Genomic DNA, 24,058 nt, shown 5'->3' with positions numbered 1-24,058 from the left:
CTCCAAACCTATTGTTGACATGATGGTTTTATATTCAGTAAAGGTTAGAGGCCTGGAGTTGAAGTGGAGGCTCTTGTAGGTGCGAGAGGTGACATCCACATGGTAGGTCGGGTCAGGGAGAGGTCCCACCGTGTACTCGGTTACATTGGGCCGAGTCTGAGCACCAAAGACCACCACAGCCCTGGCCTCTCTCCTTGGCGGGTCGCCCCCCTGGTCCAAGAACCTCAAGGCGTCGTCTTTGCGGGGAAGTTGTAGCTCGACCATGAAGATGGAGTTGTGGGACGGCAATGCCTGGCTACAGTTCACCAGGGTCACGGCCAGGTTCTGCTCCAGGTAGCGCACCACCTGCCTCAGCTCCAAGGAATTGAGGTCCGCAAACATCTCCTTCTGCCGCCGCTGCTCCATCATCTCACTGAGCTGCTCGCCGGGGTCTCGGACCTGACACGCGGCCGACCTCGACATCCCCACCAGCAGGATCCAGTTGAGAGCGATGATCGCTACCAGAGCTACGGCCAAGACAGCGAACACAACCTTCAAGTTCATGGTGAGCCCCGGGGCGCCGGCAACGTGTGGAGCTCTCGCCTTGCTTCTTCACTGAGTCTCTGTCGATCTCCGGGGTTGATTCCTCCTCGACCACCTCCACCGCGCGGGTTCTGGCGACTTTGTGCTTGGAATGTACGTCCCAGAATGCTCAAGGACGTGGGAATCGTTTGGGAGAATTTAACTGTTTCCAGCCATCGGGGCTAGAGTTGAAAGACACGTATTTGCGACGAAACTGTCGAACGGTGAGATAAAGCTGAACCAGAGCTCGGGCCGGGCTGGTCTAAGTAAAGACTGAGTGTGGGCAGCAGAGCGGGCAATGTATTAAAACCCACAGACGAGTCCAGTTATCTGACTCCCCCCCCCCCCCCCCCCCCCACACACCACACCCCCCCTCCACGACCTCTTTCCTCCACCCTCCTCTCTCTCTCCCATTCTTCGCAGTGCACCGCGTTTCAATTATCCTTTCAAGGGCCCCACGTAAGGGAACAGCGAGCTATTAAGAGACACTGAGCCATAGAGCTGCACAGCAGGGGAACAGGCCCTTCGGCCCATCCTGTCTATGCCGACCGAGTTGACATACTGAGCTAGTCCCATTTGCCTGTGCTTGGTCAATCGCTTATTATGACAATAGAAGAAGTACTCATTTCAGCTGTCAGTCACCAGTCGCGGATATTGACTCGTTATTTCTCCCGGTCTCCATCGTGCAGCCTGACCTGCCCCCAAACATTGTGGTGACCGGTACATAACACAGAGAGCCTTGAACCTCTTCCATTTGTCTCCCTCTATCACAGACGCTCATTCTGTCCCTCTCACCGCTTTCACTGCAACTTGAATTTACCTGTAAAACGTGTTGACAATTCCAAACTGCTAGTCAATGTCATACTTCCCGTACCTTGTTAAATTCTTTTTTACATCTGTGCTGCTGTTTAAGAAACTACGTTGAACCAAAAACTGAAGACCAAAGTTTTATTTACATGTTTTGGCTTTTCGTTTAAACAGAAGGGTTCTTAGAGGCAGTAGGAAATTATAGAAGACAGGGCTTTGAATTTAAGCCTAAAACTGTTTGAATTTGACAATTAAGAAATAGCCTTTGTTCTAAGTAGACGACATTAAAACAAGAGTTCTTGTTCAGGATCAATTCGACCATTCAGTTAAGTGCAATTTATTTCAAGTACCACAACCGTGAATTAGATTTCTAGATTAATTATTTCCCCACCCACACACTGACGTTTTGTAGAATAAAACATTAAATCCACACGACAGTCAAGCAAGCGCAACATAGCAGGTCGGGCAGCAACCAGAGGGGGAGGAGAAACCGCGTTGACGGTTCAGGTCGAAGATCTGATGAAGGTTCTGACGATGGGACGTCGACCTGAAACAATGGGTCGGTTTCTCTTCCCACATATACCGACTGACCTACGAAGCATTTGTATTATTTTCTGTTTTTTCGTTGCAACTTATTGGATTTGTTTACAGCACCAAATGCACATAAAATACGTTTTAATTTGCTTAATTACGCTTCGAAGTCAATGTAACTTTCAACATTTTATGAATTTGACAGTGATAATACTATTCTCAGAGTTAAACTGTCATTTATAGTTCAGCAGAGGAATTCAGGACAGAGTTGTTCAGATGTGGATACATCAGCGAGACTGGCCGATCGTTTCGCGGAAGATGCAACAACACCTATCACTAACCTCCTCCCTCGACTCTGTCCAGGGCCTCCAACAGTCCTTTCAGGTTAGGCAGAGGTTCACTTGCTCCTCCTCCAACCTCATCTGCTGTATCCGTTGTTCAAGATATGGGCCTGTACATCGACGAGACCAAACGCAGACTGGGCGATGGTTTCACAGAACACCTTCGCTCAGCCCGCGGGAACCAACCTGATCTGCCGGTTGCTGGACACTTTATTTCTTCTTCCCATTCCTACACAGACCTTTCTGTCCTCGGCCTCCTCCGTTGTCAGAGTGAGGCTAAACGCAAATTGGAGGAACAGAATCTCATATTTCGTTTGGGCAGCTTACAGCCCAGTGGAATGAATATTGATTTCTCTCACTTCTGGTAGCCCCGGCATTCCCTCTCTCTCTATCCCTCCCCCACCCAAGTCGCACCAGCTTCTCATTTTCACCCTACAAACAGCTTACCTGTTTCCTTCATCATCGTTAATTTTTTGCATATATTTCATTCATGTTCTTTATCTCTCCACATCACCATCTATATCTCTCATTTCCCTTATCTCTAACCAGTCTGAAGAAGGGTCTCGACCCAAAACGTCGCCCATTCCTTCTCTCCGGAGATGCTGCCTGGCCCGCTGAGTTATTCCAGATTTTTGTGTCTATCTTCAGGAAAGACAGATGCTGGTTTACAACAAAAAAAGACAAAGTGCAGGAGTAACTGCCGTGACTGAGTCTGATGAAGGGTCACGACCCGAAACGCCACCTGCCCGTGTTCTCCAGAGATGTTTCCTGACCCACCGAGTTACTCCAACACTTCGTGTCGCTGTTTAATCACAAGCTTAGCTTCATCTTTCTGTGATTAACTGACCACCAGAGGGAGTGGGTATCAAAAAAAACCCCAAGATCTGTAAAAAAAATACTCTACGGATAAGGATTGCCACAGATCGTTCTTGTTGAGGGAGTGAAATGTGATGCAAGGCACATCCTCATCATGTGTCCAGTTCCTGCCCTTCTCTGTCTGGGGCTTTTCATATATGTAAGTGTGTGTGTGTGTGTGTGTGTGTAAGTGTGCGTGTGTGTGTAAGTGTGTTTGTGTGTATGTGTAAGTGTGTTTGTGTGTATGTGTAAGTGTGTTTGTGTGTATGTGTAAATGTGTGTGTGTGTGTGTGTGTGTGTGTGTGTGTGTGTGTGTGTGTGTGTGTGTGTGTGTGTGTGTGTGTGTGTGTGTGTGTGTGTGTGTGTGTGTGTGTAAGTGTGTGGAAACGGGTCCTTCCCCCCCCCCGCACCCACCCTAAGGCTATCTGCAATCATCCCAATAGTTCGCATTGGATCTCTATCCCTCTGAACCTTTCCTATCCAAGTTGTCATCCAGATGCCTTTATACACATATTTACATCTCCCCCAGACATTCGTCTGCGTTTAACACGCTCCCTCCTCCTGACTCGCAACCAGTGCTGACATTCAGTCTCTCCTGACTCCCACCCTCTCCAGGACCACATCCTTGTTCTCCCCTCCTCCCCCCCAACCCCACTCAAAGACTTTCGCTGTAAATGTATTGGATCTCTATCTGTTCCATTGCCCCGGAGAGTCTGTCCCTGATTCCTCGGATGTTAACTGGCAGACTGACAGTTGCTCGCGTTTCCTTTGCTTAACACATATTTCATGACAGGTTTAATGGTCCATTGTAATCAGGCCAGGTTGAATGGAATTGTCATTCTTGAGTGGCCTGGCATGAGTATTCTGCAACACATTTGCAAGACTTGACTGTTTCTGTGACATTGTTGTCATCGTTGACTGGTCGATAAGCAACGATATTGCTTCGTGGTGAATTGGGTTAAACTATCGAAGATATTAGCCACTATTATCAGCACCCTGGTTACATAACACAGATGTTTATGTGAAGAAGCAAACTTCTCCAAAGAACCAAGACTCAAGGTGGCCAGTCATTTCCAAATCTCTACCCCCAGAACCGCTCAGTTTGTTCAACAAAGGCACCCATGCTCGATATTAGTCACCATTTCACCAATGAAGGAAGATCGGTGTCATTACTGAATATGTATCATTTGTATCCTTAGACAGAATACTTTGCAACGGACGCAAGGTTAATATATATTTTAAATATACTTCAACGTAGAACGTTTGAAATGTATTGGCACCTACCTAATATATCCAGGTCAGCCTTGAAGTGCAAGAAGAGAGTGTGAACGTTGCCCACAACGTTCTCTCCAAGTTTTCCTCCGTACTGAGTTGCCCCATCGGAAGTAAATGAGGTTAGAGCGTGGCCCGTGGGAGACACCTTGGTCTCAATCACCCCATTGTTGTGGAAGACGAAATTAAAGATGTAATCATGGTTGCCCACAGTCGCCACTGATCGCACAACCAGCACGTTATCCAGTAACGCGCCGTAAGATGGGGTCATGAACCAGCTGGAGAAGTGGCGTCTCAGAGGAATCTCCCGATTCTGCTCAAAGATACAAATGGAGTTCCTGATCCGCTGCGGTTGGTCGCTATCCATGAGATGGAGAGTGTGGACGAAAGTGGCGCTGTAAGGGCAGTCCACGCCTTTCACCAGCTCATTGGATTTTTTCCCAATTCCATAATGACTGTCCAAGAACTTGGTCCTCATCAGACCTGGCGTCTCTCCGCCGTAAACGGAGTTCACCTCCTGGACGCTCAACTCGTAGACCACCCGCTCCTTCCTGAAGCGGATATCAAACAGCTGTAAACCGCTGGCGGGACTGTGACGGAACGCGAACTCCCAGTCAAAGTAGCGAACGTGGTTGTTTACAACGTGGTATCTTGGTCCCTGTGGCTCGAACTGGAGGGGGCCGTAGGTTTGAAATTTCTGGCGAGGTCTCAGCGAGGCGTAGTTGGGGTCCGAATCCGTCCTTTGGAACTTCCGCACAGACCCCTTGTTGTACTGAGTCACTAGTTCATCAATAGTGTCAAAGTATTGGCCGTTGTAAAGTACTTTCCTCACCTTCCACTCCGAGATGTTGTTGCTGCTGTGGTCCACCAGTACCTCAAACCCCAGAGGGTGCATAAAGTGATCGATGTGGTTCTTCGACGAGGAAAACCACGTTTCCCTGTCGCCCAACTTAAATCCGCGAGGGGATGAGTCTAAATATATTGGGGGCATCCCGTCCGCGCCGTAACTTTCCTCGAGTAGTTCCAAAACCTTCTCCAAGCCCACTGTTGACATGATAGTTTTATATTCAGTAAAGGTTAGAGGCCTGGAGTTGAAGTGGAGGCTCTTGTAGGTGTGAGAGGAGACATTCACATGGTAGGTCGGGTCAGGGAGAGGTCCCACCGTGTACTCGGTTACATTGGGCCGAGTCTGAGCACCAAAGACCACCACAGCCCTGGCCTCTCTCCTTGGCGGGTCGCCCCCCTGGTCCAAGAACCTCAAGGCGTCGTCTTTGCGGGGAAGTTGTAGCTCGACCATGAAGATGGAGTTGTGGGACGGCAATGCCTGGCTACAGTTCACCAGGGTCACGGCCAGGTTCTGCTCCAGGTAGCGCACCACCTGCCTCAACTCCAAGGAATTGAGGTCCGCAAACATCTCCTTCTGCCGCCGCTGCTCCATCATCTCACTGAGCTGCTCGCCGGGGTCTCGGACCTGACACGCGGCCGACCTCGACATCCCCACCAGCAGGATCCAGTTGAGAGCGATGATCGCTACCAGAGCTACGGCCAAGACAGCGAACACAACCTTCAAGTTCATGGTGAGCCCCGGGGCGCCGGCAACGTGTGGAGCTCTCGCCTTGCTTCTTCACTGAGTCTCTGTCGACCTCCGGGGTTGATTCCTCCTCGACCACCTCCACCGCGCGGGTTCTGGCGACTTTGTGCTTGGAATGTACGTCCCAGAATGCTCAAGGACGTGGGAATCGTTTGGGAGAATTTAACTGTTTCCAGCCATCGGGGCTTGAGTTGAAAGACACGTATTTGCGACGAAACTGTCGAACAGTGAGATAAAGCTGAACCAGAGCTCGGGCCGGGCTGGTCTAAGTAAAGACTGAGTGTGGGCAGCAGAGCGGGCAAAGTATTAAAACCCACAGACAAGTCCAGTTATCTGACTCCCCCCCTCCACGCCCCCTTTCCTCCTCCACGCCACCTTTCCTCCACCCTCCTCTCTCTCTCCCATTCTTCGCAGTGCACCGCGTTTCAATTATCCTTTCAAGGGCCCCACGTAAGGGAACAGCGAGCTATTAAGAGACACTAAGCCATAGAGCTGCACAGCAGGGGAACAGGCCCTTCGGCCCATCCTGTCTATGCCGACCGAGTTGACATACTGAGCTAGTCCCATTTGCCTGTGCTTGGTCAATCGCTTATTATGACAATAGAAGAAGTACTCATTTCAGCTGTCAGTCATCAGTCGCGGATATGGACTCGTTATTTCTCCCTGTCTCCATCGTGCAGCCTGACCTGCCCCCAAACATTGTGGTGACCGGTACATAACACAGAGAGCCTTGAACCTCTTCCATTTGTCTCCCTCTATCACAGACGCTCATTCTGTCCCTCTCACCGCTTTCACTGCAACTTGAATTTACCTGTAAAACGTATTGACAATTCCAAACTGCTAGTCAATGTCATACTTCACGTACCTTGTTAAATTATTTTTTACATCTGTGCTGCTGTTTAAGAAACTACGTTGAACCAAAAACTGAAGACCAAAGTTTTATTTGCATGTTTTGGCTTTTCGTTTAAACAGAAGGGTTCTTAGAGGCAGTAGAAAATTATAGAAGACAAGGCTTTGAATTTAAGCCTAAAACTGTTTGAATTTGACAATTAAGAAATAGCCTTTGTTCTAAGTAGACGAAATTAAAACAAGAGTTCTTGGTCAGGATCAATTCGACCATTCAGTTAAGTGCAATTTATTTCAAGTACCACAACCGTGAATTAGATTTCTAGATTAATTATTTCCCCACCCACACACTGACGTTTTGTAAAATAAAACATTAAATCCACACGACAGTCAAGCAAGCGCAACAAGTTGTAGAATTCCTTTTATATTTATAAGAACGGATGCGAAGGGCCTTGGCCCAAAATGTCACCTATTCCTTTTCACCAGATATGCTGCCTGACACCGCTGTGTTCCTCCAGCTTTTTGTGTTTATCCTTTATAATGTTATTTAGAACATTAACCAAGCTTTTTTTATACTTACTGAGAAGTATAACATACTTAGAAGTGTCGAAACATTTTTAATGTGACAATTCATTTCAGTTGTATTTCAGTTTGTTTTCAGTTACCTGACGAAACCCAAAGACACCAGGAGACCAGCGTGGTGACATTTATTTGTGAAAATGAAAAAAAACCCACTGATGGTGCTGCAAATCTGAACTGACAGCAGCTAATGCTGGAAATACATAGCAGGTCGGGCAGCAACCGGAGGGGGAGGAGAAACCGCGATGACTGTTCAGGTCGAAGATCTGATGAAGGTTCTGACGAAGGGACGTCGACCTGAAACAATGGGTCGGTTTCTCTTCCCACATATACCGACTGACCTACGAAGCATTTGTATTATTTTCTGTTTTTTCGTTGCAACTTATTGGATTTGTTTACAGCACCAAATGCACATAAAACACGTTTTAATTTGCTTAATTACGCTTCGAAGTCAATGTAACTTTCAACATTTTATGAATTTGACTGTGATAATACTATTCTCAGAGTTAAAATGTCACTTATAGTTCAGCAGAGGAATTCAGGACAGAGTTGTTCAGATGTGGATACATCGGCGAGACTGGCCGATCGTTTCGCGGAAGATGCAACAACACCTGTCACTAACCTCCTCCCTCGACTCTGTCCAGGGCCTCCAACAGTCCTTTCAGGTTAGGCAGAGGTTCACTTGCTCCTCCTCCAACCTCATCTGCTGTATCCGTTGTTCAAGATGTGGGCCTGTACATCGACGAGACCAAACGCAGACTGGGCGATGGTTTCACAGAACACCTTCGCTCAGCCCGCGGGAACCAACCTGATCTGCCGGTTGCTGGACATTTTATTTCTTCTTCCCATTCCTACACAGACCTTTCTGTCCTCGGCCTCCTCCATTGTCAGAGTGAGGCTAAACGCAAATTGGAGGAACAGAATCTCATATTTCGTTTGGGCAGCTTACAGCCCAGTGGAATGAATATTGATTTCTCTCACATCTGGTAGCCCCGGCATTCCCTCTCTCTCTATCCCTCCCCCACCCAAGTCGCACCAGCTTCTCATTTTCACACTACAAACAGCTTACCTGTTTCCTTCATCATCGTTACTTTTTTGCATATCTTTCATTCATGTTCTTTATCTCTCCACATCACCATCTATATCTCTCATTTCCCTTATCTCTAACCAGTCTGAAGAAGGGTCTTGATCCAAAACGTCGCCCATTCCTTCTCTCCGGAGATGCTGCCTGTCATGCTGAGTTATTTCAGCTTTTTGTGTCTATCTTCAGGAAAGGCAGATGCTGGTTTACAACAAAAAAAGACAAAAAAGTGCAGGAGTAACTGCCGTGACTGAGTCTGATGAAGGGTCACGGCCCGAAACGCCACCTGCCCGTGTTCTCCAGAGATGTTTCCTGACCCACCGAGTTACTCCAACACTTCGTGCCGCTGTTTAATCACAAGCTTAGCTTTATCTTTCTGTCATTAACTGACCACCAGAGAGAGTGGGTAGCTCCGGATAGGGATTGCCACAGATGGCGAATCGTTCTTGTTGAGGGGGAGAAATGTGATGCAAGGCACATCCTCATCATGTGTCCAGTTCCTGCCCTTCTCTGTCTGGGGCTTTTCATATGTGTGTGTGTGTTTGTGTGTTTGTGTGTGTGTGTGTGTGTGTGTGTGTGTGTGTGTGTGTGTGTGTGTGTGTGTGTGTGTGTGTGTGTGTGTTTGTGTAAGTGTATGTGTGTGTGTGTGTGTGTGTGTGTGTGTGTGTGTGTGTGTGTAAGTGTGTGTGTGTAAGTGTGTGTGTGTGTAAGTGTGTTTGCGTGTGTGTGTGTGTGTGTGTAAGTGTGTGTGTGTGTGTGTGTGTGTAAGTGTGTGTGTGTGTGTAAGCGTGTGTGTGTGTGAGAGTGTAAGTGTAAGTGTGTGTGTGTGTAAGTGTGTGTGTAAGTGTGTGTGTGTGTAAGTGTGTGTGTGTGTGTAAGTGTATGTGTAAGTGTGTGTGTGTATGTGTAAGTGTGTGTGTGTAAGTGTGTGTGTGTGTGTGTAAGTGTGTGTGTGTGTGTGTAAGTGTGTGTGTGTGTAATTGTGTGGAAACGGGTCCTCCCCCCCCACCCACCCTAAGGCTATCTGCAATCATCCCAATAGATTGCATTAGATCTCTTTCCCTCTGAACCAGCTTCTCATTTTCACACTACAAACAGCTTACCTGTTTCCTTCATCATCGTTACTTTTTTGCATATATTTCATTCATGTTCTTTATCTCTCCACATCACCATCTATATCTCTCATTCCCCTTATCTTTAACCAGACTGAAGAAGGGTCTCGACCCAAAACGTCGCCCATTCCTTCTCTCCGGAGATGCTGCCTGGCCCGCTGAGTTATTCCAGATTTTTGTGTCAATCTTCAGGAAAGACAGATGCTGGTTTACAACAAAAAAAGACAAAGTGCAGGAGTAACTGCCGTGACTGAGCCTGATGAAGGGTCACGGCCCGAAACGTCACCTGCCCGTGTTCTCCAGAGATGTTTCCTGACCCACCGAGTTACTCCAACACTTCGTGTCGCTGTTTAATCACAAGCTTAGCTTCATCTTTCTTTCATTAACTGACCACCAGAGGGAGTGGGTATCAAAAAAACCCCCAAGATCTGTGTGTGTGTGTGTGTGTGTGTGTGTGTGTGTGTGTGTGTGTGTGTGTGTGTGTGTGTGTGTGTGTGTGTGTGTGTGTGTGTGTGTGTGTGTGTGTGTGTGTGTGTGTGTGTGTGTGTAAGTATGTGGAAACGGGTCCCCCCCCCCCCCACCGACCCTAAGGCTATCTGCAATCATCCCAATAGTTTGCATTGGATCTCTTTCCCTCTGAACATTTCCTATCCAAGTTCTCATCCAGATGCCTTTATACACATATTTACATCTCCCCCAGATTCGTCTGCGTTTAACACGCTCCCTCCTCCTGACTCGCAACCAGTGCTGACATTCAGTCTCTCCTGACTCACACCCTCTCCAGGACCACATCCTTGTTCTCCCCTCCTCCCCCCAACCCCACTCAAAGACTTTCGCTGTAAATGTATTGGATCTCTATCTGTTCCATTGACCCGGAGAGTCTGTCCCTGATTCCTCGGATGTTAACTGGCAGACTGCCAGTTGCTCGCGTTTCCTTTGCTTAACACATATTTCATGACAGGTTTAATGGTCCATTGTAATCAGGCCAGGTTGAATGGAATTGTCATTCTTGAGTGGCCTGGCATGAGTATTCTACAACACATTTGCAAGACTTGACTGTTTTTGTGACATTGTTGTCATCGTTGACTGGTCGATAAGCAACGACATTGCTTCGTGGTGAATTGGGTTAAACTATCGAAGATATTAGCCACTATTATCAGCTGCCTGGTTACATAACACAGATGTTTATGTGAAGAAGCAAACTTCTCCAAAGAACCAAGACTCAAGGCGGCCAGTCATTTCCAAATCTCTATCCCCAGAACCGCTCAGTTTGTTCAACAAAGGCTCCCATGCTCGATATTTGTCACCATTTCACCAATGAAGTAAGATCGGTGTCATTACTGAATATGTATCATTTGTATCCTTAGACAGAATACTTTGCAACGGACGCAAGGTTAATATATATTTTAAATATACTTCAACGTAGAACGTTTGAAATGCATTGTCACCTACCCAATATATCCAGGTCAGCCTTGAAGTGCAGGAAGTGAGTGTGAACGTTGCCCACAACGTTCTCTCCAAATTTTCCTCCGTACTGAGTTGCCCCTTCGGAAGTAAATGAGGTTAGAGCGTGGCCCGTGGGAGACACCTTGGTCTCAATCACCCCATTGTTGTGGAAGACGAAATTAAAGATGTAATCATAGTTGCCCACAGTCGCCACTGATCGCACGACCAGCACGTTATCCAGTAACGCGCCGTAAGATGGGGTCATGAACCTTCTGGAGAAGTGACGTCTCAGAGGAATCTCCCGATTTTGCTCAAAGATACAAATGGAGTTCCTGATCCGCTGCGGTTGGTCGCTATCCATGAGATGGAGAGTGTGGACGAAAGTGGCGCTGTAAGGGCAGTCCACGCCTTTCACCAGCTCATTGGATTTTTTCCCAATTCCATAATGAGTGTCCAAGAACTTGGACCTCATCAGAGCTGGCGCCTCTCCGCCGTAAACGGAGTTCACCTCCTGGACGCTCAACTCGTAGACCACCCGCTCCTTCCTGAATCGGATATCAAACAGCTGTAAACCGCTGGCGGGACTGTGGCGGAACGCGAACTCCCAGTCAAAGTAGCGAACGTGGTTGTTTACAACGTGGTATCTTGGCCCCTGTGGCTCGAACTGGAGGGGGCCGTAGGTTTGAAACTTCTGGCGAGGTCTCAGCGAGGCGTAGTTGGGGTCCGAATACTTCCTTTGGGTCTTCCGCACAGACCCCTTGTTGTACTGAGTCACCAGTTCATCAATAGTGTCAAAGTATTGGCCGTTGTAAAGTACTTTCCTCACCTTCCACTCCGAGATGTTGTTGCTGCTGTGGTCCACCAGTACCTCAAACCCCAGAGGGTGCATAAAGTGATCGCTGTGGTTCTTCGACGAGTAAAACCACGTTTCCCTGTCGCCCAACTTAAATCCGCGAGGGGATGAGTCTAAATATATTGGGGGCATCCCGTCCGCGCCGTAACTTTCCTCGAGTAGTTCCAAAACCTTCTCCAAGCCCACAGTTGACATGATAGTTTTATATTCAGTAAAGGTTATAGGCCTGGAGTTGAAGTGGAGGCTCTTGTAGGTGTGAGAGGAGACATCCACATGGTAGGTCGGGTCAGGGAGAGGTCCCACCGTGTACTCGGTTACATTGGGCCGAGTCTGAGCACCAAAGACCACCACAGCCCTGGCCTCTCTCCTTGGCGGGTCGCCCCCCTGGTCCAAGAACCTCAAGGCGTCGTCTTTGCGGGGAAGTTGTAGCTCGACCATGAAGATGGAGTTGTGGGACGGCAATGCCTGGCTACAGTTCACCAGGGTCACGGCCAGGTTCTGCTCCAGGTAGCGCACCACCTGCCTCAGCTCCAAGGAATTGAGGTCCGCAAACATCTCCTTCTGCCGCCGCTGCTCCATCATCTCACTGAGCTGCTCGCCGGGGTCTCGGACCTGACACGCGGCCGACCTCGACATCCCCACCAGCAGGATCCAGTTGAGAGCGATGATCGCTACCAGAGCTACGGCCAAGACAGCGAACACAACCTTCAAGTTCATGGTGAGCCCCGGGGCGCCGGCAACGTGTGGAGCTCTCGCCTTGCTTCTTCACTGAGTCTCTGTCGATCTCCGGGGTTGATTCCTCCTCGACCACCTCCACCGCGCGGGTTCTGGCGACTTTGTGCTTGGAATGTACGTCCCAGAATGCTCAAGGATGTGGGAATGGTTTGGGAGAATTTAATTGTTTCCAGCCATCGGGGCTAGAGTTGAAAGACACGTATTTGCAACAATAATTTGCAAAGATAAAGCTGAACCAGAGCTCGGGCCGGGCTGGTCTGAGTAAAGACTGACCCCCCCCCCCCACCACGCCCCCTTTCCTCCCCCCTCCTCTCTCTCTCCCATTCTTCGCAATGCACCGCGTTTCAATTATCCTTTCGAAGGCCCAACGTAAGGGATCGGCGAGCTATTAAGAGACACTGAGCCATAGAGCTGCACAGCAGGGGAACAGGCCCTTCGGCCCATCCTGTCTATGCCAACCGAGTTGACATACTGAGCTAGTCCCATTTGCCTGTGCTTGGTCAATCGCTTATTATGACTGAATAAAAGAAACATAGAAAATAGGTGCAGGAGTAGGCCATTCGGCCCTTCGAGCCTGCGCCGCCATTACAATATGATCATGGCTGATCATCCAACTCAATATCCTGTACCTGCCTTCTCTCCATACCCCCTGATCCCTTTAGCCACAAGGGCAACATCTAACTCCCTCTTAAATATAGCCAATGAACTGGCCTCAACTACCTTCTGTGGCAGAGAATTCCAGTGATTCACCACTCTCTGTGTGAAAAATGTTCTCCTCATCTCGGTCCTAAAAGATTTCCCCCTTATCCTTAAACTGTGACCCCTCGTTCTGGACTTCCCCAACATCGGGAACAATCTTCCTGCATCTAGCCTGTCCAACCCCTTAAGAATGTTGTAAGTTCTATAAGATCCCCCCTCAATCTTCTAAATTCTAGCGTGTATAAACCGAGTCTATCCAGTCTTTCTTCATATGAAAGTCCTGACATCCCAGGAATCAGTCTGGTGAACCTTCTCTGTAAGAATGTCTTTCCTCAGATTAGGAGACCAAAACTGTACGCAATACTCCAGGTGTGGTCTCACCAAGGCCAAGAAGTACTCATTTCAGCTGTCAGTCACCAGTCGCGGATATTGACTCGTTATTTCTCCCTGTCTCCATCGTGCAGCCTGACCTGCCCCCAAACATTGTGGTGACCGGTACATAACACAGAGAGCCTTGAACATCTTCCATCTGTCTCCCTCTATCACAGACGCTCATTCTGTGCCACTCACCGCTTACACTGCAACTTGAATCGACCTGTAAAACGTATTGACAATTCCAAATTGCGAGTCAATGCCAAATTCCCCGTACCTTGTTAAATTATTTTTTACATCTGTGCTGCTGTTTAAGAAACTACGCTGAACCAAAAACTGAAGACCAAAGTTTTATTTGCATGTTTTGGCTTTTCGTTTAAACAGAAGGGTTCTTAGAGGCAGTGGAAAATTATAGAAGACAAGGCTTTGAATTTAAGCCTGAAACTGTCTGAATTTGACAATTAAGAAATAGTCTTTGTTCCAAGTAGACAAAATTAAAACAAGAGTTCTTGTTCAGGATCAATTCGACCATTCAGTTAAGTGCAATGTATTTCAAGTACCACAACCGTGAATTAGATTTCTAGATTAATTATTTCCCCACCCACACACTGAAGTTTTGTAAAATAAAACATTAAATCCACACGACAGTCAAGCAAGCGCAACAAGTTGTAGAATTCCTTTTATATTTATAAGAACCGCTACCCAAAATGCCACCTATTCCTTTTCACCAGATAAGCTGCCTACCACCGCTGTGTTCCTCCAGCATTTTGTGTTTATCCTTTATAATGTTATTTAGAACAGTGACCAAGCTTTTGTTATACTTGGTGTGCAAAAGTGTGGAAGCATTTTTAATGTGACAATTCATTTCAGTTGTATTTCAGTGTGTTTTCAGTTACCCGACGAAACCCAAAGACACCAGGAGACCAGCGTGGTGACATTTATTTGTGAAAATGAAAAAAAACCCACTGATGGTGCTGCAAATCTGAACTGACAGCAACTGATGCTGGAAATACTCAGCAGGTCGGGCAGCAACCGGAGGGGGAGGAGAAACCGCGATGACGGTTCAGGTCGAAGATCTGATGAAGGTTCTGACGAAGGGACGTCGACCTGAAACAATGGGTCGGTTTCTCTTCCCACATATACCGACTGACCTACGAAGCATTTGTATTATTTTCTGTTTTTTCGTTGCAACTTATTGGATTTGTTTACAGCACCAAATGCACATAAAACACGTTTTTATTTGCTTAATTACGCTTCGAAGTCAATGTAACTTTCAACATTTTATGAATTTGACAGTGATAATTCTATTCTCAGAGTTAAAATGTCATTTATAGTTCAGCAGAGGAATTCAGGACAGAGTTGTTCAGATGTGGATACATCAGCGAGACTGGCCGATCGTTTCGCAGATGATGCAACAACACTTGTCACTATACCTTCTCCCTCGACTCTGTCCAGGGCCTCCAACAGTCCTTTCAGGTTAGGCAGAGGTTCACTTGCTCCTCCTCCAACCTCATCTGCTGTAACCGTTGTTCAAGATGTGGGCTTGTACATCGACGAGACCAAACGCAGACCGGGCGATGGTTTCACAGAACACCTTCGCTCAGGAACCAACCTGATATCCCATTTCACAAAAATGCTGGAGAAACTCAGCGGGTGCAGCAGCATCTATGGAGCGAAGGAAATAGGTAAAGTTTCAGGGCCGAAACCCTTCTTCAGACTGATAGGGGGTGGCGGGGAGAAGGAAGGAAAAAGGAGGAGGAGCACGAAGGCTGGGGAATGGGAGGAGACAGCTTGAAGGCTAAGGAAGGGGAGGAGACATCAAGGGCTAACAAAATTGGGAGAATTCAATGTTCATGCCCGCCGGATGCAGGCTCCCCAAGCGGAATATGAAGTGCTGTTCCTCCAGTTTCCGGTGTTGCTCACTCTGGCAATGGAGGAGACCCAGGACAGAGAGGTCGGATAGGGAATGGGAGGGGGAGTTGAAGTGCTGAGCCACCGGGAGGTCAGGTAGGTTCTTGCAGACCGAGCAGAGGTGTTCGGCGAAACGATCGCCCAACCTCCACTTAGTCTCACCGATGTAGATCAGCTGACATCTAGAGCAGCGGATGCAGTAGATGAGGTTGGAGGAGATACAGGTGAACCTCTGTCGCACCTGGAACGACGGCTTGGGTCCTTGAATGGAGTCGAGGGGGTAGGTAAAGGGACAGGTGTTGCATTTCTTGCGGTTGCAACGGAAAGTGCCCGGGGAGGGGGTGGTGCGGGAGGGAAGGGAAGAATTGACAAGGGAGTTGCGGAGGGAGCGGTCTAATTCTCCCAATTTTGTTAGCCCTTGCTGTCTCCTCACCTTCCTTAGCCCTCGAGCTGTCTCCTCCCATCCCCCAGCCCTCGGGCTCCTCCTCCTCCTTTTTCCTTCCTTCTCCCCGCCACCACCTATCAATCTGAAGAAGGGTTTTGGCCCGAAACGTTACCTATTTCCTTCGCTCCATAGAGGCTGCTGCACCCGCTGAGTTTCTCCAGCATTTTTGTGTACCTTTGATTTTCCAGCATCTGCAGTTCCTTCTTGAACACCCTGATATCCCGGTTGCTGGACACTTTAATTCTCCTTCCCATTCCTACACAGACCTTTCTGTCCTCGGCCTCCTCCGTTGTCAGAGTGAGGCTAAATGCAAATTGGAGGAACAGCACCTCATATTTCTCGTGGGAAGCTTACAGCCCAGTCGAATGAATATTGATTTATCTCACTTCAGGTAGCCCCGGCATTCCCTCTCTCTCTATCCCTCCCCCACCCAAGTCGCACTAGCTTCTCATTTTCACCCTACAAACAGCTTACCTGTTTCCTTCATCATCGTTACTTTTTTGCATATCTTTCATTCATGTTCTTTATCTCTCCACATCACCATCTATATCTCTCATTTCCCTTATCTCTAACCAGTCTGAAGAAGGGTCTTGATCCAAAACGTCGCCCATTCCTTCTCTCCGGAGATGCTGCCTGTCATGCTGAGTTATTTCAGCTTTTTGTGTCTATCTTCAGGAAAGGCAGATGCTGGTTTACAACAAAAAAAGACAAAAAAGTGCAGGAGTAACTGCCGTGACTGAGTCTGATGAAGGGTCACGGTCCGAAACGCCACCTGCCCGTGTTCTCCAGAGATGTTTCCTGACCCACCGAGTTACTCCAACACTTCGTGCCGCTGTTTAAACACAAGCTTAGCTTTATCTTTATCTTTCTGTCATTAACTGACCACCAGAGAGAGTGGGTAGCTCCGGATAGGGATTGCCACAGATGGCGAATCGTTCTTGTTGAGGGGGAGAAATGTGATGCAAGGCACATCCTCATCATGTGTCCAGTTCCTGCCCTTCTCTGTCTGGGGCTTTTCATATGTGTGAGTGTGTTTGTGTGTTTGTGTGTGTGTGTAAGTGTGTAAGTGTGTGTGTGTGTGTGTGTGTGTGTGTGTAAGTGTGTTTGTGTAAGTGTGTGTGTGTCTGTGTGTGTGTGTGTGTGTGTGTAAGTGTGTGTGTGTAAGTGTGTGTAAGTGTGTGTGTGTAAGTGTGTGTGTGTGTAAGTGTGTTTGCGTGTGTGTGTGTGTGTATGTGTGTGTGTGTGTGTGTGTGTGTGTGTGTGTGTGTAAGTGTGTATGTGTGTGTGTGTAAGCGTGTGTGTGTGTGAGAGTGTAAGTGTGCGTGTGTGTGTAAGTGTGTGTGTGTGTAAGTGTGTGTGTGTGTGTAAGTGTATGTGTAAGTGTGTGTGTGTGTGTAAGTGTGTGTGTGTGTATGTGTAAGTGTGTGTGTGTAAGTGTGTGTGTGTGTAAGTGTGTGTGTGTGTGTAATTGTGTGGAAACGGGTCCTCCCCCCCCCACCCACCCTAAGGCTATCTGCAATCATCCCAATAGATTGCATTAGATCTCTATCCCTCTGAACCTTTCCTATCCAAGTTCTCATCCAGATGCCTTTATACACACATTTACATCTCCTCCACACATTCGTCTGCGTTTAACACGCTCCCTCCTCCTGACTCGCCAGCAGTGCTGACGTTCAGTCTCTCCTGACTCCCACCCTCTCCAGGACCACATCCTTGTTCTCCCCTCCTCCCCAACCCCACTCAAAGACTTCCGCTGTAAATGTATTGGATCTCTATCTGTTCCATTGACCCGGAGAGTCTGTCCCTGATTCCTCGGATGTTAACTGGCAGACTGACAGTTGCTCGCGTTTCCTTTGCTTAACACATATTTCATGACAGGTTCAATGATCAATTGTAATCAGGCCAGGTGGAACGGAATTGTCATTCTTGAGTGGCCTGGCATGAGTATTCTACAACACGTTTGCAAGACTTGACTGTTTTTGTGACATTGTTGTCATCGTTGACTGGACGGCAAGCAACGATATTGCTTCGTAGTGAATTGGGTTAAACTATTGAAGATATTAGTCACTATTATCAGCTGCCTGGTTACATAACACAGATGTTTATGTGAAGAAGCAAACTTCTCCAAAGAACCAAGATTCAAAGCGGTCAGTCATTTCCAAATATCTATCCCCAGAACCGCGCAGTTTGATCAACAAAGGCTCCCATGCTCGATATTAGTCACCAATGAAGAAAGACCGGTGTCATTACTGAATATGTATCATTTGTATCCTTAGACAGAATACTTTGCAACGGACGCAAGGTTAATATATATTTTAAATATACTTCAACGTAGAACGTTTGAAATGTATTGGCACCTACCTAATATATCCAGGTCAGCCTTGAAGTGCAAGAAGTGAGTGTGAACGTTGCCCACAACGTTCTCTCCAAGTTTTGCTCCGTACTGAGTTGCCCCTTCGGAAGTAAATGAAGTTAGAGCGTAGCCCGTGGGAGACACCTTGGTCTCAATCACCCCATTGTTGTGGAAGACGAAATTAAAGATGTAATCATAGTTGCCCACAGTCGCCACTGATCGCACAACCAGCACGTTATCCAGTAACGCGCCGTAAGATGGGGTCATGAACCAGCTGGAGAAGTGGCGTCTCAGAGGAATCTCCCGATTTTGCTCAAAGATACAAATGGAGTTCCTGATCCGCTGCGGTTGGTCGCTATCCATGAGATGGAGAGTGTGGAGGAAAGTGGCGCTGTAAGGGCAGTCCACGCCTTTCACCAGCTCATTGGAATTTTTCCCAATTCCATAATGACTGTCCAAGAACTTGGTCCTCATCAGACCTGGCGTCTCTCCGCCGTAAACGGAGTTCACCTCCTGGACGCTCAACTCGTAGACCACCCGCTCCTTCCTGAAGCGGATATCAAACAGCTGTAAACCGCTGACGGGACTGTGGCGGAACGCGAACTCCCAGTCAAAGTAGCGAACGTGGTTGTTTACAACGTGGTATCTTGGTCCCTGTGGCTCGAACTGGAGGGGGCCGTAGGTTTGAAACTTCTGGCGAGGTCTCAGCGAGGCGTAGTTGGGGTCCGAATCCGTCCTTTGGATCTTCCGCACAGACCCCTTGTTGTACTGAGTCACTAGTTCATCAATAGTGTCAAAGTATTGGCCGTTGTAAAGTACTTTCCTCACCTTCCACTCCGAGATGTTGTTGCTGCTGTGGTCCACCAGTACCTCAAACCCCAGAGGGTGCATAAAGTAATCGCTGTGGTTCTTCAACGAGGAAAACCACGTTTCCCTGTCGCCCAACTTAAATCCGCGAGGGGATGAGTCTAAATATATTGGGGGCATCCCGTCCGCGCCGTAACTTTCCTCGAGTAGTTCCAAAACCTTCTCCAAGCCCACAGTTGACATGATAGTTTTATATTCAGTAAAGGTTAGAGGCCTGGAGTTGAAGTGGAGGCTCTTGTAGGTGTGAGAGGTGACATCCACATGGTGGGTCGGGTCAGGGAGAGGTCCCACCGTGTACTCGGTTACATTGGGCCGAGTCTGAGCACCAAAGACCACCACAGCCCTGGCCTCTCTCCTTGGCGGGTCGCCCCCCTGGTCCAAGAACCTCAAGGCGTCGTCTTTGCGGGGAAGTTGTAGCTCGACCATGAAGATGGAGTTGTGGGACGGCAATGCCTGGCTACAGTTCACCAGGGTCACGGCCAGGTTCTGCTCCAGGTAGCGCACCACCTGCCTCAGCTCCAAGGAATTGAGGTCCGCAAACATCTCCTTCTGCCGCCGCTGCTCCATCATCTCACTGAGCTGCTCGCCGGGGTCTCGGACCTGACACGCGGCCGACCTCGACATCCCCACCAGCAGGATCCAGTTGAGAGCGATGATCGCTACCAGAGCTACGGCCAAGACAGCGAACAGGACCTTCACGTTCATGGTGAGCCCCGGGGCGCCGGCAACGTGTGGAGCGCTCGCCTGTTTTGTTTTTCTCTACTTTGCTTGGAGTAAAACGATCCCTCTGCACTACAGCAAATCACACCAGGCGATCGGTTTGAAGGGCGGTGACGTTATCGAGTGCAAATACCAAACATCTTAACTATTGGTGCACCTCCTCCGCTTTGCTTTTGAACCTGTTAAAAACTTCAATGTAAGTTTGCGTTATGAGCGGTGGGCAGAAGGTGTGGGACTACCAACACCGATTGTCATGATCTTCCACTGCCCAGTATGTGTTGGGAAAACGCATCGCCAGACAATGCTTCCCGGGTTTGTGACGCCATGTTGCAATTTCACCGACAGATTTGCCCGTTAGATCTTTTACAGAACCACGTCAGTGGGTCGTGTATAACAAACGGAGAGAAACATCAACGAAAAGTTATTGCAAAACTAAGCAGCAAGAAATACTCCAACAATTCAACGGACTGAAATGCTCGTCGCCGGAACATTGCCAAACAGTGCCATGACAAGTTTGAAAATGGACACATGGAACTGCAGATGTTCGAATCCTGATCAAATACAATGCAATCAGTTTTATACAATCAACATACAAAGTACTGGAGTAAATGATGCCCCACTGGCAGCATCCGTGGCGGGAATATAGACGGCGTATCGGGATCCTTCTTCAGGCTGACGGAGTAGGGAGGGGGAAGCTGCACAAGATGGCACTGTGGCCTAACATCGTGGAGCTGGGCGGCCTCTTGCCACTTGATCGACTTTGGGAGCTCCAACCGCAGGGGCTTCGGCCGCCCTGACGGCGGATGGTTCGACTGCCCCGTCAGCGGGAGAATAAAGAGTGAAGAAGTTTAAACTTGATTGCCTTCCGTCAGTGATGAATCCGCTGTGGTGGATGTTTATGGTAACCTTTATGTAGTTGTGTGTTTAGTTGCTGTTATAAGTATGACTGTGTGGTAAATCGAGTTTCACTGTACCTTGATTGGGACACGTGACAATAAAATCTCTTCATCGATTTGTCCCTTGTTGGCTCGATTGCCTCGTTCAGTCCTGCAGCGGTCTGGAGTTACACATGCTTCGCAATTAGTAGACACAAGAGTGCTGGAATAACTTTGAAGTGGTTCTCTGGTTTCCGATCGAAATGACGCCCAATTCACCCGTGTTGTACATTCACATTGCTCCCCAATTCATCCGTTGCGACACGTCCAATTAGCATTATGGAATTTGCATTGTGAAAGAACTAAAAAAAAGTCACAAAGTGCTGGAGTAACTCAGTGGGCCAGGCAGCATCTCTGGAGGAAAGGATTAGGTGACGTTTCGGGTCGCGGCGAACCGTCGCCAATCCATGTCCTCCAGAGATGCTGCCTGATCTGCTGTGTCTTTCTTTGTAAACCAGCATCTGCAGTTCCTTGTTTCCACATTCTTCCCAATTTGTACTCCTGTTCTCAGGGGATAGATCACATTGTCTTCAGTTACTGAAGCTACGCAAACTCTCATTTCGCCCCAATTTTCTTGCTAAAATCTCCCTCATTATTTAGCCTTTGTTACCTGCTCCAATGACTCCACGTGTTTCGTGCTAAAACATTTTTCCCATTTAATTACCGTACAATACACATTACGATATTTTGGCGAGAATGGTGCCAAACGCATTAATTTACTATAACTGATAATCAATGACTGAAACATTTCATTAACGCTCATACTTCAATTTGAAGTAATTTACTTTAAAAAAAGTTGCATTCAAATGATACCTTAAAAATGAGCTGATCACTTGGGAGTGGATAAGACCACGCAACATCGAAAGAAGGCATATCCTAGCCATGGCACTGAGTATAAGAGTCAGGGAGGCATTTTGCAGTTTGTAAACGTTTGGCTAGGCTGCACTTGGAGTATTGTTTGCAGCTTTGGTCACCCTTTACAGGAAGGATATGGTGGTTTTTGCTGAGGACAATTAAGCTACAAACACGCACGTCTTTGGGGTGTGGGAGGAAACCCACGCAGTCACAGGAAGAAAGTGCAAACTCCACACAGACAGCACTCGAGATCAGGATTGTACCCAGGTATCTGGCACTGTGAGGCATCGAGGTCCATGATGTAGGTATGTTGCAAAGCCTACCTGAAGCGTCGCCGAATATCTGCCGCTGAGGTTGTGCGCGATTTTGGCGCCGTTTAGAGGGGGCGGGTTTAAAACGCGATTTTCTCTAAGCTGTTCCAATCGAAAATGTTCAGCCTAGTTAATTATTAACGAAAAATCGCTGATAGACCCCGTCGCAAAAGCTATTATTAGGTTTAAAGGCCTTGAATAATAGTTATAGTAGTTTAAAAATCAATCTTTAAACCCGCGACCGTCTGCAACCGCAGGGTCTCATAAAGAAAATAGCAGAAGGTAGGTTGTATATTTTTACATTCAAAAGGGCTTCTAAAGATCCTTTTATACAAAATTTAATATTGCGAGTAGCTCAATTTGGGCCCATTATATCGCGCAGTATTTTTCTCGGCATTTGAGGCACAAATCTACCGCAATGTGAACGTTCTAAACCAGCGCGTTCCACAGGGACCCACTGGAAAGCTGATTTAAATGGGCATTTATTTACAGCAATTGAACACTGAATTCCTTCCATTTGGCCTATAAATTAATGTAAATGAGATTTAAAAATCATGTTTTATTGTGAATTATTTGTGAATATTATTTGGACATTTAGGCTATTTAAAAATGTTAATCATTTATTAAGAAATGGATAGATGTTTAGATCTAGTAATTGAAGTCTGAAATTAGCTACAATTAGGTAACTAACTAATTATATGCTTTAATTTCAGGTCATCCAAGTAAGATTATTTTATATTTGTTTCAGAATGCTTCAATCTATGATAACTGAAAATTTCATTCAGTTCTCTTAATTTTTAAGAAAGTTATGGGCTTTTGACTGTTCACGATCACAACTTTTTTGTTATGTCCATAGAAAATCAATAGGGAACAAGATGCTCATTTCCGAGTATGAAAATGGCCATAACTTTTTAAATACTTGAGATATGAAAGTGAATTAGATGTCAAATTAAACTTATTTTTATGCTTTATCTGATGGGATAAATTACAGACTTGATTTTTAAAATCTCAACATTTTGTAACATTGCTACATGATGTGTGGCGTTTGTACATCCTCCCTGTGAACACATGGCTTTCCCTGGATACCCTGCCTTCCTGCAACATTCCAGAGACTAGGGAGTGATTGTTTAGACACAAGGAACTGCAGATGCTGGAATCTTCTATAGAACACAAAGTGTTGGAGTAACTCAGTGGTCAGGCAACATCTCTGGAGGACGTGGATAGCCAACATTTCGGGTTGGAGGAGCTGAAACGTTGCCTATCCCTGTCCTCAAGAGATGCAGCCTCATCTACCGAGTTACTCAAGCACCTTGTGTTCTACGTTTAAGAAAGAACTGCAGATGCTGGAATAATCGGAGGTAACAGGAAGGATTCTTCCCACCCTGCTCCCTGTAAGGACTCTAACCCCTACTCCCAATTCATCCGTCTATGCCACATCTGCCGCCAGGATGAGGTGTTCCATACTCGAGCATCGGAGATGTCCTCATTCTTTAGAAAACGGGGGTTCCCCTCTTCCATTATAGACGAGGCTCTCACCAGGGTCTCCTCTATATCCTGCAGCTCCGTTCTTACTCTCCTTCCCCCTATTCGTAACAAGGACAGAGTCCCCCTTGTCCTCGCCTTCCACCCCATCAGCCGTTGCATACAACATATAATCCTCCGACATTTTCGCAACCTCCAACGGGTTCCTACTGGCCACATCTTCCTAGCTCCTCCTCTTTCTGCTTTCCGCAGAGACTGCTCCCTCCATAATTCCCTGGTCAATTCTCCCATTCCCACCAAAAACCACCCCCTCCCCGGGTACTTTCCCCTGCAACCGCACGAAATCAACACTTGTCCCTATACCTGAATGATGATTGCGTCCACCTACCGACCTGGGTACACATGGAAAAGGCGAGTTCACATCTCCCGTTGCGGTCTGTCCTATGCTCCCAACTCCCCCTTCCTATAACATCTGTGGGTGCAGGCCCAATTGCGTCC

General features: G+C 47.5%; 2 protein-coding genes across 3 annotated transcripts in view; both read right to left on the bottom strand.

Annotated features, from left to right (window-relative positions):
• The window catches only part of LOC116981979 (membrane primary amine oxidase-like), a 29,870-nt gene extending 9,228 nt beyond the window's left edge, over window positions 1-20,642 (bottom strand). The window contains exon 1 of one of the 2 annotated variants that reach the window (XM_033035241.1): window positions 18,399-20,642. In XM_033035241.1, coding sequence (XP_032891132.1) covers window positions 18,399-19,962 — 1,564 coding nt within the window. In that variant the 5' untranslated portion in view covers window positions 19,963-20,642. The remainder of the gene's footprint in view (window positions 1-18,398) is intronic. The other variant, XM_033035240.1, reaches the window with a different exon arrangement.
• Window positions 10,501-12,746, bottom strand: LOC116981980 (retina-specific copper amine oxidase-like). Its single transcript, XM_033035242.1, has one exon. It carries the CDS (start codon window positions 12,590-12,592, stop codon window positions 11,021-11,023), a length of 1,572 nt encoding a protein of 523 aa, XP_032891133.1. The 5' UTR covers window positions 12,593-12,746; the 3' UTR covers window positions 10,501-11,020.
• Window positions 20,643-24,058: the final 3,416 nt, after the last annotated feature.

This window comes from Amblyraja radiata, chromosome 16 (genome assembly GCF_010909765.2).
Source record: "Amblyraja radiata isolate CabotCenter1 chromosome 16, sAmbRad1.1.pri, whole genome shotgun sequence".
NCBI classification, from domain to species: Eukaryota; Metazoa; Chordata; class Chondrichthyes; order Rajiformes; family Rajidae; genus Amblyraja; species Amblyraja radiata.
This window is presented reverse-complemented; position numbering and strand designations above follow the sequence as displayed.